The sequence below is a fragment of the Meles meles genome, chromosome X (genome assembly GCF_922984935.1).
Source record: "Meles meles chromosome X, mMelMel3.1 paternal haplotype, whole genome shotgun sequence".
Taxonomy (NCBI): Eukaryota; Metazoa; Chordata; class Mammalia; order Carnivora; family Mustelidae; genus Meles; species Meles meles.
Genome location: NC_060087.1, coordinates 83,130,826 through 83,145,345, shown reverse-complemented (window position 1 = coordinate 83,145,345; position 14,520 = coordinate 83,130,826). Strand labels below are relative to the sequence as shown.

General features: G+C 42.7%; 1 protein-coding gene across 1 annotated transcript; it reads left to right on the top strand.

The window, feature by feature from the left end:
• Positions 1-1,403: 1,403 nt before the first annotated feature.
• On the top strand, positions 1,404-14,168 carry XKRX (XK related X-linked). The gene is made up of 3 exons (XM_045994622.1): positions 1,404-2,075; positions 6,283-6,551; positions 12,821-14,168. The coding sequence occupies exons 1-3, from the start codon at positions 1,741-1,743 to the stop codon at positions 13,564-13,566; spliced, it is 1,350 nt and encodes a 449-aa protein (XP_045850578.1). The 5' UTR covers positions 1,404-1,740; the 3' UTR covers positions 13,567-14,168.
• The last annotated feature ends 352 nt before the right edge of the window (positions 14,169-14,520 follow it).

Below are 14,520 nucleotides of genomic sequence, written 5' to 3'. Positions count from 1 at the left end.
GAGGATTGATCTTAAGAATCCTGGCAATTTTCTGAGCTCTTTAAGTCACCCCTCACAGTTTTTACTAACAGCTCTCTTGGCTCCTCTCCAGTCTATTTAGAATTTGGCACCTCTTCAGAACCTCCCAGTCAAAGACCTGAAAGTTCATTCTAAAGCCCCTATCCCGGCCTTATTTTGCAAGTGGGGAAATCAAGGCATATAATAGGAATTTTCAATGCTGACCTTGAGTCTTGACACCCCCCACCCCTTGCCTTTCTATCTTAACCTCTCCTGCACACAGTCTTGTTTGGAAAGGAAGCTATGGCCCAGTTGCCTCTCAGGTCTCCTCTGCCCGCACCCAACCCCGATGGTATCTGGAGGGCAACAGGACCTAGCGCAGTTCAACCCTGAGGCCGAGAGAGAGACAGAGAGAGAGGGAGAGAGGGACAGAGAGAGAGAGAGAGAGAGAGAGAGAGAGAGAGAGAGAGACCTGCCTAACCGCGTGGGTTGAGCAAGTGTGCGAGCTAGCTAGTTCGCGAGGGCGGAGTGGAAGTGGGCGTCTGCTGCTTTGGGGAAATAGGAAAGCTGCGGCTCCGTCTGGGATCCGGGGGTCGTGGTGAGAAGCGGTTCCGAAGGCTAGCCCAAGCCCCTTTTTCTCTCGCGCCTCTCCACCCGGAGCATCCTTGGGCTGCCGGCCCTGGCACTCGCAGGCTAGTTTTGTTTGGCCCCAGTCGTCCCTCCCATTCCGCCCGCCCCCGCCTTCAGTGCCTCAGTTCCCTAAGCCACGACTTCCCGCAGCTGGAACTGCAGGCCAGGGAGGACCCCAGCAGTCGACGGCGTCCAAGAGTCTGACGACATCTGCTTTTGCCCTCCCGGGCTGGCGCCCCGCACGTCGTGCTTCTTGCTAGCAAAGTTTCTCTGTGGAAAAGAAGCCTCTTTAGCTTTCTTCGGATCCTGTAGCGCGCGAGCTTGGCTTCTCTCCCCTTGAGACTGCGCTCCGGACCGGGGTGGTGCCTTTGCTCCAGCCCCTTGCTCCAGCAGCTAGCACCCCCCTTCGGCCCCCTCCCTCGGCACCCCGCCTGCCCCGGCAGGCTGCCTTGGGGGCGGAGCTTGGGAAATCTGTGGAGCCAGCTGGAGAGTCTTCGACTCCGCTCGGGTCCCGAGAAAGCAGCGGCGAGGGTGAGCTGATAGCCACAGCCTAAGGATAGCTTAGGGCACCTAAGCACTGAAATGAGCCCCCGAAGGGACGCTCTGGCTGTACCCCCTCTTCTGCCCTGGTTCAGTTCTCGGCAGGTTTGAGACGGCGTACTGGTGGTCAGAACTCCTCGAGAGGTGCTGCTAAGTGTTTGTGCCCCGACAGAGTGGCTACCCCGACTCCCTGCGGGGTTGCGAAAGGAGAAGGAGCCAAGGAGACAGCTGTCCCCAAGTTTTTTTCACGTGCCTGGAACTGGACTCCGGACTGGGCGCTAAAATGCTTGCTTTCGCCCTGTCCAGGTTTCATAGCATGTCTGTTGACAATTGGAAGCCTGGGCCAATGAAGAGTCAAGTTCAAAGTGGTACTCCTGGGTTCTCCATCCCATACTCCAACAAATGTAACATGAAACTAGAGAGAGGGTTCTTCTGGTCTAACTAGCAGATCTCCATTCTGGAACTGTCCTTGACCGCTCTCTTAGATACTTGGACTGCAGTGGCTCCAGGGTTCTCTTGAGTGGGGGTGGGGCTTGCTCTGAAGACCAGACTACAACACTCAGAACCTCGACAATGGACCGAGTTTATGAAATTCCTGAGGAGTCCAATGCGGATCCAATTTCATCTCTGGAGGAAGATGTCATCCGTGGGGCCAACCCGCGATTTACCTTCCCATTTGGCATCCTCTTCTCCACCTTTTTGTACTGTGGGGAGGCTGCATCTACCTTGTACCTGGTTAGAATCTATCGAAAGAATAGCGAAACCTACTGGATGGCATACACTTTATCCTTCTTTATGTTTTCATCCATTATGGTCCAGTTGACCCTCATCTTTGTTCACAGAGATCTGGCCAAAGACAAGCCGCTATCATTATTTATGCATCTAATCCTCTTGGGACCTGTTATCAGGTGAGCAATTTTTAATTTCTACCCCTTTCCCATGTTTGTGCAGAGAAAGATGAAGCCAATATTTACAAGACTGGTACTGTGCCTCTAATCAATTCTCCCATTCCCTCCCACTCTTGGCTTCCCTGCCCTGCCTACCATCCAAAAAATCTTATCTGAAACCTTAAGTGCCACCACAGTGAACATGTGGTGTGTACTTGTATTCCAAAGCCATGCATGGTACCATTGATAAGACTTCATTAGACAGTGTTTGCTATTTGGATTTGAGTTGTGAAAATTGGTATGGGACCAGCTAATGTGGTTAGCCTGTGCACACAGGCCATAGCTTCAGAGTGTATTATTTTAACTCTGCCTTTTAGACACTGTATAAACTGTATCTCACATTCAATTTCTTTATCCTGATCTGCTGGAGCTGGTGGTCGTGGCGCTTTCAAATTTTCCAGAGTTATTTGACATTTGGAAAATATTTTCAGTTCTTTTTGGTCATGTAGTACCCAAGCAATTGTCGTTTTTTTTTTTTTTTTCTTCTGTTGGTTCATCAGTCTCCTGTTTGTCTCTTTGTATCTTTCTCTTATAAAGGTACGTGGTTAGAGGAGGCAAAGGAAGATAGGCCATCTCTCCATCTGAATGCTGTAACTCATTGTAGTAGTATCCAGTCTTTCTATTCAGATTGCCTTGAAGGGATGAGAACGTGCCTTATCTTAGGGAGACAGGCATCTGTGTCGGCTGTCTCATCTGGATACTATGGGATTTTCAAGTTAGGGAGATATTGCAAAACTTAATGAAGTCAGGAGGAAAGAATGGACCAAGTTTGTCTTGACTGCAATCAGCTGAAGAATATGTGTCAGAGTGTTGATGTTGTAATTGCAGTGGGAAGATGTTTCATCCTTAGAGAACTAAATGCAATTTGAAACTGTTCAAGGATGGAACTCCCCTGCCTTAAAAAAAATTGTTTTTATCAATATATGCTCAAACAAGGAGGGATTGGTCAGGCTCCATTAGAGAAAACAGTAGCCTGAAATTCCAGTGACCTGGAGTTTGGTCCTCCCTCTGTCATTGACTAGTTGCATGGTTCTGATGAAATCTCTGAAGACGTTTTGGACCCCAGTTTCTTCATGTGCATGATAAATGGGTTGGGTTAGATCATGGGTCTCAAATGCAAACACTTAAACGGGCCAGGCAGGTCTCATATATGAGTGAAGCAGGCCAAGTACAAGAAAATCAGCAGCTTCGTGTGTGATGATAAATGAAAATGAAGTCTTTGGGCACCTGGGTGGCTCAGTGGGTTAAAGCCTCTGCCTTCAGCTCAGGTCATGGTCCCAGGGTCCTGGGATCGAGCCCCACATCGGGCTCTCTGTTCAGCAGGGAACCGCTTCCCCCCTCTCTCTGTCTGTCTTTCTGCCTACTTGTGATCTCTGTCAAATAAATAAATAAAATATTTTTAAAAAATGAAAATGAAGTCTTAGTGTTAGAGGAATGATGGAGAGTAGTAAATAGTGTGGCAAGCTGGAGTCTACAGGATTTGCCTAAAAGAGGCAGCTACTCTGTAATTCCATCCCTATCGTTTCACTGTTGCAATCCAGACGCAATACAGCCAGATGCCCTAACTTTTCAAGAGAACCTTCCACGACAGGATTTTATATGAAATATCAGTTTGAGTTTTGGCAGCTTGATTGACAAAATAGCACAGTATAGACCAAACAAACCACAGCTGTTGGTCAGATGTGACTCAGCTGGCCTATATGTAACCTTTGTACTAGGCAATCTAAAGCTCCTTTCCAATTCTAAATCTTTGAAGTTAAGCTATAAAACAAAGACCTCATCTTGAACTTGGAACCAAGAAATTTAGAGATATTGGAGCACCTGGATGGCTTAGTTGGTGTGGATTTCGGCTCAGGTTATGATCTCAGGGTCCTGAGATTGGGCCCACGTGGGGCTCCATGCTGGGTGTAGAGCCTGCTTAAGATTCTCTCTCTTTCTCCCCTCCCTTTCCCCCTCCCCACCCCGTGCATGTACACGCTGTCACTCATGCTCTCTCTCTAGAAAAAGAGAAAACCCCACAAATTAAGAGATGTCACCAGAGGTACAAGGAAAACATTCTTTAATCAGCCTCTTCCAATGCGATATACTGAGTTAACAGATCAAGCGCACTCAAAGTGCAAATTTCAGCAGGTACTGCCCCAGTCCAGAGTTTAGACTTCCCTCCTTTGCTTTGTGGCTTCCCAAGCCATCTTTAATTTGGCCCCACCATATGGAGTATTGAGTACTGCATTTCATTTTTGTTATTTAGCTTCCACTAGAAATGATTGGAAAGCATTTATAATAGCCTGACAGCAGGGAAGAAATAATTAAAAGCTCATATATTATATCCTTGATATGCTTATGTTCAAGGCAAATTACTTTATGGGCAGGTAGGAACTTGATTAGTGCTATTAGGCATATGAAGGTGTTTGGAGGATCTGGCTCCCTTATATGAAATGCAAACTACTTCTGAAAATGAAAATGTACTCTAATTTACTGAGGTTTATAACCAAAGCGAACACTCTTACTTAAACCAGTAAATAGCCTTTAGAAGCATAAACAGAATGCTTCCTGCCAATACCTCCCCCTGTATTTTCTTCAGCAATAGCACTGATGGGCCTGGGTTAAAATCTAAAATCTTAATTGGAAACACACTTGGCTTTTTAAATTCCCTGTTCTCTCCTCCTCCCACCTTTTCCTTTCCCAGGTTTTAGAGTTTGAAATGTCCACTTCTAGGGAGAAACTCCATGCTTCAGACTGGCCCCTATGTCCTAGTCTCAGAGGGATCCTGTGGAGAATGACAGCCAGCACATGTCCAAACCTTCCTATTGGGAGCCAAAGGCCTAAAAAGCACATAAACCTCTGAGCTTGTCTTTAGCCTATTTTTCCATTAAATTACATTGCCATTATTATTATCCTCTCCTCCCATCGTTTCTCACCCTATAATCTTTTCTTCCTTCTTACTCTTTCATTTACTCAGAAAATATTTATCAAATACCCAAGATGAATACAACCCATGCCCTCAAGCAGGAAAGATGGCTTAATTTTCCACCACAGCTCTTCTTTCTTATTATAATAGTCCACAGTTTCCATTCATTTAAGGGTAGTGGAGGAAGTGGTAACTCAGGTGTTCCAAAACAAAATGTTCTGGTTGCTTCTCCTCTAGTCACCACATCAGAACTGTTTACAGGCTTCTGATGTATGTGGGAGAGATACAGCAAGAAATGGGGTCTTACCACTATTTCAAGTTTGGTAGGCTTGCATAAGGCTGTTTTCCTCTTTGTAAAGAAAGAAGGAAGTTTCAAAGGCTCTTGGCCCCAAACTGATGAAGAGACCCCAAAAATAACCTTTAGAGATATCTTTTGATGTTCCCTGGGTATGTAGCACATTCAGTTCTGAGTTGACAAGTCTTTAAGTACCTTGGTGATTGAATGGCATTACTGTATAGATGTGAGGGTTTTTTAAAAAATATTTTATTTATTTATTTGACAGAGAGAGAGGTCACAAGTAGGCAGAGAGGCAGGCAGAGAGAGAGAGGGAGAAACAGGCTCCCCACTGAGCAGAGAGCCCGATGCAGGGCTTGATCCCAGGACCCTGAGACCATGACCTGAGCCGAAGGCAGAGACTTAAGACACTGAGCCACCCAGGCGCCCCTAGATGTGAGGTTTTTTCCTAGCTCCCCTCCAAGACATTTTGGCAAGACGATTATAGTTGTGGGCCTTGTCTTGAAAAAAGCCGAACTCAAAAACCCCAAGTATGAAGCTGAATGCTTTCCATAAAGAGTGCTTTACCTTAGGAACTTGAGGTGTTATGAAAACCAGGGCCTTAAGAACCGTCATCATTTTCTCTCAGCACATTATTTACATATCTTTGTGTTCAAGGTGCCTTTCTACCACAGGCCTATTCTTAAGGAGACAAAGCAATTCCTTAAATTCTCAAAGAAACACTGAAATGGTGTTCTCAGGTCAGTAGATAACCAGCCAAACAAAAAAGGATTTAGACTCAACTTGTGGAAGGAATGACAACTCTTTGACTCATGAGGAATGAGTAGAATGGGAATTAAGGAATGGCAAAAAGCAGCACAACTCTCTGAATTGTATTATTATCTGCCCCACCCCCCACGCCCCCAATACAACCTTTCTTCCCAGGACAGTTTTAGTTAAGTACCCATGATGCTTTACCTCTGCAGATGTTTGGAGGCCATGATTAAGTACCTCACACTGTGGAAGAAAGAGGGGCAGGAGGAGCCCTATGTCAGCCTCACCCGAAAGAAGATGCTAATAAATGGCGAGGAAGTCCTGATAGAATGGGAGGTGGGCCACTCCATCCGGACCCTGGCTATGCACCGCAATGCCTACAAACGTATGTCACAGATCCAAGCCTTCCTGGGCTCAGTGCCCCAGCTGACCTATCAGCTCTATGTGACCCTGATCTCTACAGAGGTCCCCCTGGGTAGAGGTGAGTGGGGCCAGGAGAGGGGAATCAAGGGTCTTAGAAATACAGACCTCAACTGTCCAATACACCGGCCATCAGCTTCAAGGGGCTATTTATATTAAAATGAAACATGAAATAAAAAATTTACTTCCTCAGTTGTACTAGCCACGTTTCAAGTGTTCAGTAGCCATGTGTGCTTAGTGGTTACTGTATTAGATAGCACTGGTAGATAGTCAAAGAACGTGGGGAGCCAGACATCTTAGGCCTGCCAGATTTATTTAATGGGGGTAAACTATTTAAGCCTTAAAGTGCCACAGATAAGCCCTCTCTGGGCCCAGAAACACATGGTAATGTTAGCAGTCCATAGGACACTTTCCCTAGCCCAGAGTGTTTAAATTATACTGAGGGTTTTTTGTTTGTTTGTTTGTTTTGGTTTAGGGATGGCCATCTTTTCAGAAGAGATTCCCAAATATTACTGATCATGAGAAAGCATATTACTGGGTGAAAACTTCTTCTTAAAAAAATTACATCTTCACGGGACACCTGGGTGGCTCAGTCGTGAGTCATGAGACTCACTCTCAGTGGTACTGAGAGTAACACTCAGATGTGGCACTCAGTCTGCCTTCTGCTCAGGTCATGATCCCAGGGTCCTGGGATCCAGCCCTGCATCGGGGCTCCCTGCTCAGCGGGAAGCCTGCATCTCCCTCTCCCAGTCCCCCTGCTTGTGTTCCCTCTCTCGCTATCTCTCTCTCTCTCTGCCAAATAAGTAAACAAAATCTTTTTTTTTTTAATTACATCTACTCAGACCTGAATCAATCTGAGTGTGGGGAGGCCAGGAATCTGTATTTCTTAAAAAATGCCCCAGCTAGGGTTAGGGTTAGAACACTGTTATGCTGTAAATAAGCAAATAAAAAGAAATAAATTAATTAAAAAAAAAAAGAATATCCAAGATAATTGAGAAAACCACCAAGGGCTACTAATTCTAACCAGAAAGCAAAATACAGGGTTGTTTCTGTCACAGGAATTGACAAGAACAGGAATTGCATGGAAGTGAGAATTGAAAAACAGAACAATGCCACTGTGAGAATTTAGGTTTTTTGCTAGCAGGACACTGCTTTCCCTTTGTTTTAGTAGTCAAAATTCTCTGGGGTCCTGGATAATTAAATAAAAACCGCGTTACTGGAAAAAAAAAAAAATGCCCCAGCTAGGGGCGCCTGGGTGGTTCAGTGTTAACCCACTGAAGCCTCTGCCTTCGGCTCAGGTCATGATCCCGGGGTCCTGGGATTGAGCCCCACATTGGGCTCTCTGCTCCGCAAGGAGCCTGCTTCTCCCTCTCTCTCTCTGCCTGCATCTCTGCCTACTTGTGATCTCTGTCTGTCAAATAAAGAAATAAAATCTTAAAAAAATGCCCCAGTTGAGTCTGATCAGCCACATTTGGGAACCAATGATTTAATAACTTCTCCCAACTCCCATGGGGAGAAAGAAATGTAGGTGTGGAACGAATACAGATGAGAATGAGGCTTGGTCCCAGTTCTGACCTTCTGTGTGATTTTTGGAGGAAGTTACCTAAGAGGTCACAGTCTTAATTTCCCACTTGTAAAAGATGGATCCTTAGATGAGTAAGACCTCTAGGAGAGGAGGAAATGTGAGTCATGTTTTCAAAGTCAAGATAAAGTACTGTTAATGAGTTTTAACAGCTCAACATTAGCTTCATCTACTTGGGCTGGAGCTGGTAGAGCTGTGGGTACAACTTTGAACCATTTCCTTCTTGTTAAATGGTGATCCTGCTTGCCAAAACCCCATGGCACAAATGAATGTAAGGAGGGCATTTGTCTCCTTTTCTCCTTTCCTCTACCAAGAATTGTTCATGAAATTGTTGGTCTTTATGCTTTTTATGTACCTAGGATTGACAGTAATGTGAAGAGAAAAGGAAATGATGATGATTTTCTTCCTGAGAATTTTGAAGGTCATCAAATCATCTAATTAAAATATGTATACTTTACAAAAGTAATGCATACACAAACCAATTGACCCACGAGTAATCGTATATGCATAGAAAATTTCTGGAAAGATATGTCAGAAATCATTTACCTCTGGGGAGTGAAAATGAGAAGTCTGTCGACTTTTACCTTTTACTTTATACCCTTCTGTATGGTTTGAAATGTATACGATTTAAAATTTTTGCTATGACCATGTGTTACTATTTTTGGTCCTTATTTTTTTAATTATAAAAATCAGACAGGGTTATGGTAAAGAATCAGAACCACACAGAACATATATCAAACATGAGATGTAATTTTACTTCCCAAAAGTAATCTCTCTGTTAACCATTCAGTATATATCTTTCCAGACTTTTTTTTTTACTATGTGAATATACATACGTTATATACGTATATGTATTTTTGACAAATGGGCTGTATTAAACATTCTGTTCAATGTCTTTTGCCAGTATATCTTTCTTTAATGGTAATTTATACATATATAATAATAAATGATAAATACATAATATATGTTTTTCTTATGTGAACTGGATCATTCTTTGTTATTTCTCTAATCTTCTGTTGGTAGGATTATAGTTTGTTTCTGATGTTTCCATTCAAGAAAGTTTTTTCTAATCACAAACTATACTCCAGTGAACATCTTTCTAAGTATCTGTGTCCCAGAATGAGACTTCATAGGATAAATTCTTAGCAATGGAAGTGCTGGGTGAAAGGATATGCATGTTTGGAATCTTATTAGTACTGCCAAATAGCCCTCCCAAAAGGTTGTTTGAATTTATATTCCTACCTGTAGTGTATGAATGTGCTTTTTCTTTATATATTAAACTAAATATTATTTAGTTGTATAATTATAAAATAACTGATTACATAAATAATTTGCTTTTAATTATGAAGCCACCTGAGCATCTTTTCATGTTTGGTTATTGTGTTCTTTAAATTGCTGATTTATAGTGGGTTGCCTTTTTCTTATTAATTTGCAGGAGCTGTTTTCTTATTCTGGTATTAATCCTTTCTCTGCTGTAGATAAGTGTGTATGTATACATTTGCGTGTTTTGCATGTGTATACATACACACATTTTAAATGGTCTCCTGGCTTTCTTAAGTATTAAATTTTTATGCATTTAAATTCTTTATTGCTTTTAGATCTTGTGCACGAAGGCCTTTCCCAATTCTTATCTGATAGGCAACTTAGCCTAATCTTCCAAATAGATGAATTTCCACAGTCAGTTTGTCAATTCCCCTACCAAAACACAAAACAAAGCAGGACAGCAACAACAAAACAAAAAGAAATTTCATTGAGACTGTGTATTGGGATTGCATTTAATTATTTAGGTTGTTTTGGATTTACATATTTACAGGATCAATCAGTTTCATATTAGAAGAGATGTATGTCTCCATTTCGTTAAATATTTTTACATCACTTTATTGAGGTATGATTAACAAAAACCTCTACCTATTTAACATATCCAACTTGATGAGTCTGGAAATAAGTATACATCCAGGAAATATCCCTAAAATCTATGCCATAAATGTGCAAGGCCTGGAGCAGGAAAGCCATACAACTTTATCGAAGTACATTAAAAAATATTTAATGAAATGTACTTTGATAAAGTTTATAGTTTTCTTGCTATTGGTTTTGCACATTTCTAGATATTAGTTGCTTTTTTTTTAATTTGACAGAGAGATCACAAGTAGGCAGAGAGGCAGGCAGAGGGAGAGAGGGTAGCAGACTCCCAGCTGAACTGGGAGTCTGACGTAGGACTCATTCAATCCCAGGACCCTGAGATCATGACCTGAGCCAAAGGCAGAGGCTTAAACCACTGAGCCACCCAGGCACCCCTAGGTATTAGTTTTTAAATCACCTGATTTCCTAAGTGTCAGCATAGTACCTAAGTAGGGGAGATGCGTGTACTACTCTTTTGGAAACGGGGAATGATGATGATGATGACAGGAGCTAGCAGATAGCATCTACTGTGTCCTGAATGTTTCTCTAAGCCTCTTACATGTAATTATTTAATTTAGTCTTTACAACAACCCTGTAATATAATTGTTACCCCCATTTAAAAAAAATTTATTTATTTATTTGAGAGAGAGAATATGAGAATGGGGGAGGGTCAGAGGGAGAAGCATACTCCCTGCCGAGCAGGGAGTCCAATGTGGTACTCGATCCTGGGACTCCAGGATCATGACCTGAGCCGAAGGCAGTCACTTAACCAACTGAGCCACCCAGGTGCCTGCTACCCCCTTTTTAGCAAATGAGGAAACAGAGGCACTGAGAGGTTAAGCAAATTCCCCCATGCTTTCATAGGTAATAATTGTCAAGGATGGGATTGGAATTCAGGATGCGTACCTGCAGAGCCATGTTTCTAACTGTATCACTATACAAAGGATGTAAGGGAAACTTTCTTCGAGGCCTTGTTTTCAACTCTTTGGTGATTTCTCCTATTAGAAACTTTCTGCCGGTACCATCTCTTAAAGTTTGGTAAACAGTTTTTGGGGTTAGGTTTCCTCATTTTCATCCACTATTCTGCCTTCTCCTTGCTACCCCTTTTTCTAATCTCTTTTTCTCTTGGAGGCCATCTGGATCAGCGTAGATGAGCAAAATCACTAACAGCATTATGATCTCTTACGGCATGAGTCTATTTGTAGGGAGACAGATGGAAGGTGTTTTTACATTTATTGGAAGCATCAGGCTTTCCTTTATTTCACTACTATCAATAAATGAGTTCTAATTTAAGGGACCGTGTCACCACACTTGGCTAGATGTATATATACTCTGATGCTCCTAACTAGGAGCATCAACTCTTAAGGATGGGACTAAGAGTGGTTTATAAAGCTAAGAGTACATCAAATCATTTTGTTGTATATCTTAAACTAATACAATATTATATGTCAATTATATTTCAACAAACATGGAAAAATAATAAATAAAAATAAGGCCAAGAGTAGACACTTCAAGAGAGTCTCTCTAGTCTTTGAGATTCCAGCACTCCACTTAGAGCTGAAAAGGATCTTGGAAAAAAACTTGTGCTTCTTTTTGGGTTTCCATGGGGGAAGTCTTCACTTTTCTTGCAAATTAAGTTGACATCTCTGTGGCTCCAGTTCCCTGGGACTAATATTTTTATGGGAACTGAAATTTCCAGCCTTTTTTTTTTTTGGATGAGTTACCCCCTCAGGCCTCTCACTCTTCTTGAGCATGGTAGATTTTTCTTAGTGATTGGTATCCTTTGATATAAAGGGATAAAAGAAAAGCAACACCATGCGATCTATAGTTGAGACATAGCATAGCTGATTACGGAGCAGCCTGACCATTCAGGGCCCCAACTCTATACAATGGCGCGGATGTTATGGGCTATGAAGTGGGGTTTTAAAAAATTTGTAAATCATTCTGGTTGAAGTTTGGAGATTCCTAAAATATAGCAAAGCGCCCGGGTGATAAATTTATATTGTTAGTGATTTATGTAAGCAATTCTAGAGTATCTCAGTGAATTGGGGAACCAAGGCACATAGATATTCAGTGACTTTCACAGAACTGAACCAAGGGCTTCTAATCGTAAATATTTCACGCTGCCTCTCTAAACTCAGAGTGCCTCATTAATGCCACAAACATTTATTGAGCACCTACTATATCCCAGGCAGTGTGTTAGGCTCCAGGGATACAGTATGGAACAAAATAGACATGGTCCTTTGTTGCCTTCATAGAATTTCCAGTATACATTCTGACACATTCTAGAAGTACATACAAGATTTGTTCCTTAAAGAAGATACATGTCAAAGAAGGGGCTTCTGTAACCAAAGGCATTACCTATGAATTTCCTAGGACTGGATTTTTTCAGAATTCCTTCTGCCTCCTTCACTGTTTGCTCAGAATCCTATTTCATGCAGTGGGTGCTGCCCTATCCCTTTATATGTGCTCTTCTTGTGTTAGTGACTTCTCAGTGCTAGTTCTGAGGTCCACTCTTCTTAAAAAGTTCATTTTGTGTGTTTATATGATTATTGAAGTATTACAATGTATGTTCCTTGTGGGAAACTTAGAAAATAGAGAAATGTAGAAAAAAAGATGTTAAAAACTGATATAATCCTCATCACAAAAAATATATTTTAGGTTATTTCTTTCCATTTTTTCCCCTGTGCATGCTGTGTGCTGTGCCAGCATAGCTATGTTCATACGTGAATTTGTTTGTAACTGGGCCCTCAAGCCTCACTTATCATCTCTCTGGACCTCCGGGTCTGAGTTCAGGCTTTGTTAACATAGTCTAATTGTCTATTTTTTCTGTTATTTTTTTCTTACAGTTGTGCTAATGGTTTTTTCCCTGATCTCTGTCACCTATGGGGCTACCCTCTGCAATATGTTGGCTATCCAGATCAAGTATGATGAATACAAGATTCGCCTTGGGCCATTAGAAGTCCTCTGCATCACCATTTGGAGGACATTGGAGATCACTTCCCGCCTCCTGATTCTGGTGCTCTTCTCAGCTACCTTGAAACTGAAAGCTGTGCCATTCTTACTGCTTAACTTCCTGATCATCCTCTTTGAGCCCTGGGTTAAGTTCTGGAGGAGTGGTGCCCAGATGCCCAATAATATTGAGAAAAATTTCAGCCGGGTCGGCACCCTGGTGGTGCTGATCTCCATCACCGTTCTATATGCGGGCATCAACTTCTCTTGCTGGTCAGCTTTGCAGCTGAAATTGGCAGACAGGGACCTTGTTGACAAAGGCCAGAACTGGGGGCATATGGGCCTGCACTATAGCGTGAGGTTCGTAGAGAACGTGGTCATGGTTTTGGTTTTTAACTTCTTTGGAGTGAAAGTGTTGCTGGATTACTGTCATTCCTTGATTGCTTTGCAGCTCATCATTGCTTATCTGATTTCCATTGGCTTCATGCTCCTTTTCTTCCAATACTTGCACCCATTGCGCTCACTCTTTACCCACAACGTAGTGGACTACCTCCACTGTGTCTGCTGTCGCCGGCACCTTCGGGGCAGGATTGAGAACTCGGAGCTACCCTGTGATGCCCAAGCAAGGCAAAGCATTGTCTGAGATTCTATCTTCTGAGTCCTTCGGGATAGGCTGGGGGTGGCCAAGAGCAACTTTGAAATTGAAGGAGAGGATGAGGCTCATAGGTGAGTACCCACCGGGACATTTTCTTGAAATTTCTGGTAAGCCTCTAAGAAGAAAGAGCAACTCCCAAATAGGTTTTATTTCTTTCAGACTGACTGCTATATTTGGAAACCCAGGGTAGCTAACAATATACCAAGAAGGTTCAGAGATACTGTGAACCGCTCCCCTCCCACCCAGGGCAGCTGTTTGGCTGCCCAAGGGGATAATTTACCTCCAAGCACCTTAATCTCTCTCTCGGTGTGATCTTGTTGCTCTGCTCGTTCACTCCAGGGCATTACTGAGCTTTCCTAGGGCTGGGATGAAGGCCCAGAATTCCACTAGAATATATATTGACTGATCAGAGATGTGACAATTTGTTGATAATGGGTACCTCCCAGGAAACTGGCTGATTAATGCGGACTTATAACTGTAAGCATGGCTGGGTTTTATTTTTTTTTAATTCCACTGAGAAACTCTGGTTTAAGAAGAAAACCCCCACTATTAAAAGGCTGCTCCCCAAACAAGTTAGTTTAGCATTAGGATTTTAGTAGTGATCATAGTAATCAAAGACCTCTCTTTTCAAGCAACCCTTCCTAGGCACACTCCCAGGAGGGAGTGTGGAGTAGGATTCCTTCAGGGCATAATCCAGAATGACTCTTTCTCAGGGATCTGCAGGGGCATCCAGTTTGTGGAATGGAGTGGTTGAGTAAAATCTCTCACTTCCTGCCTCCTTATCAGGAATTCCCTCTAAACTGATTTTTCTGTGCTCATGGCAGTTTACTACTTGAGATAGATTTCAGAGAAGCGGAGCTGTAATTGAAAATGTTTCTAATGTATGGAAGAAATGAAGATTGCTTTATGTCTCCTACTCTTCCGAGTATTTTGCAGGCTTGT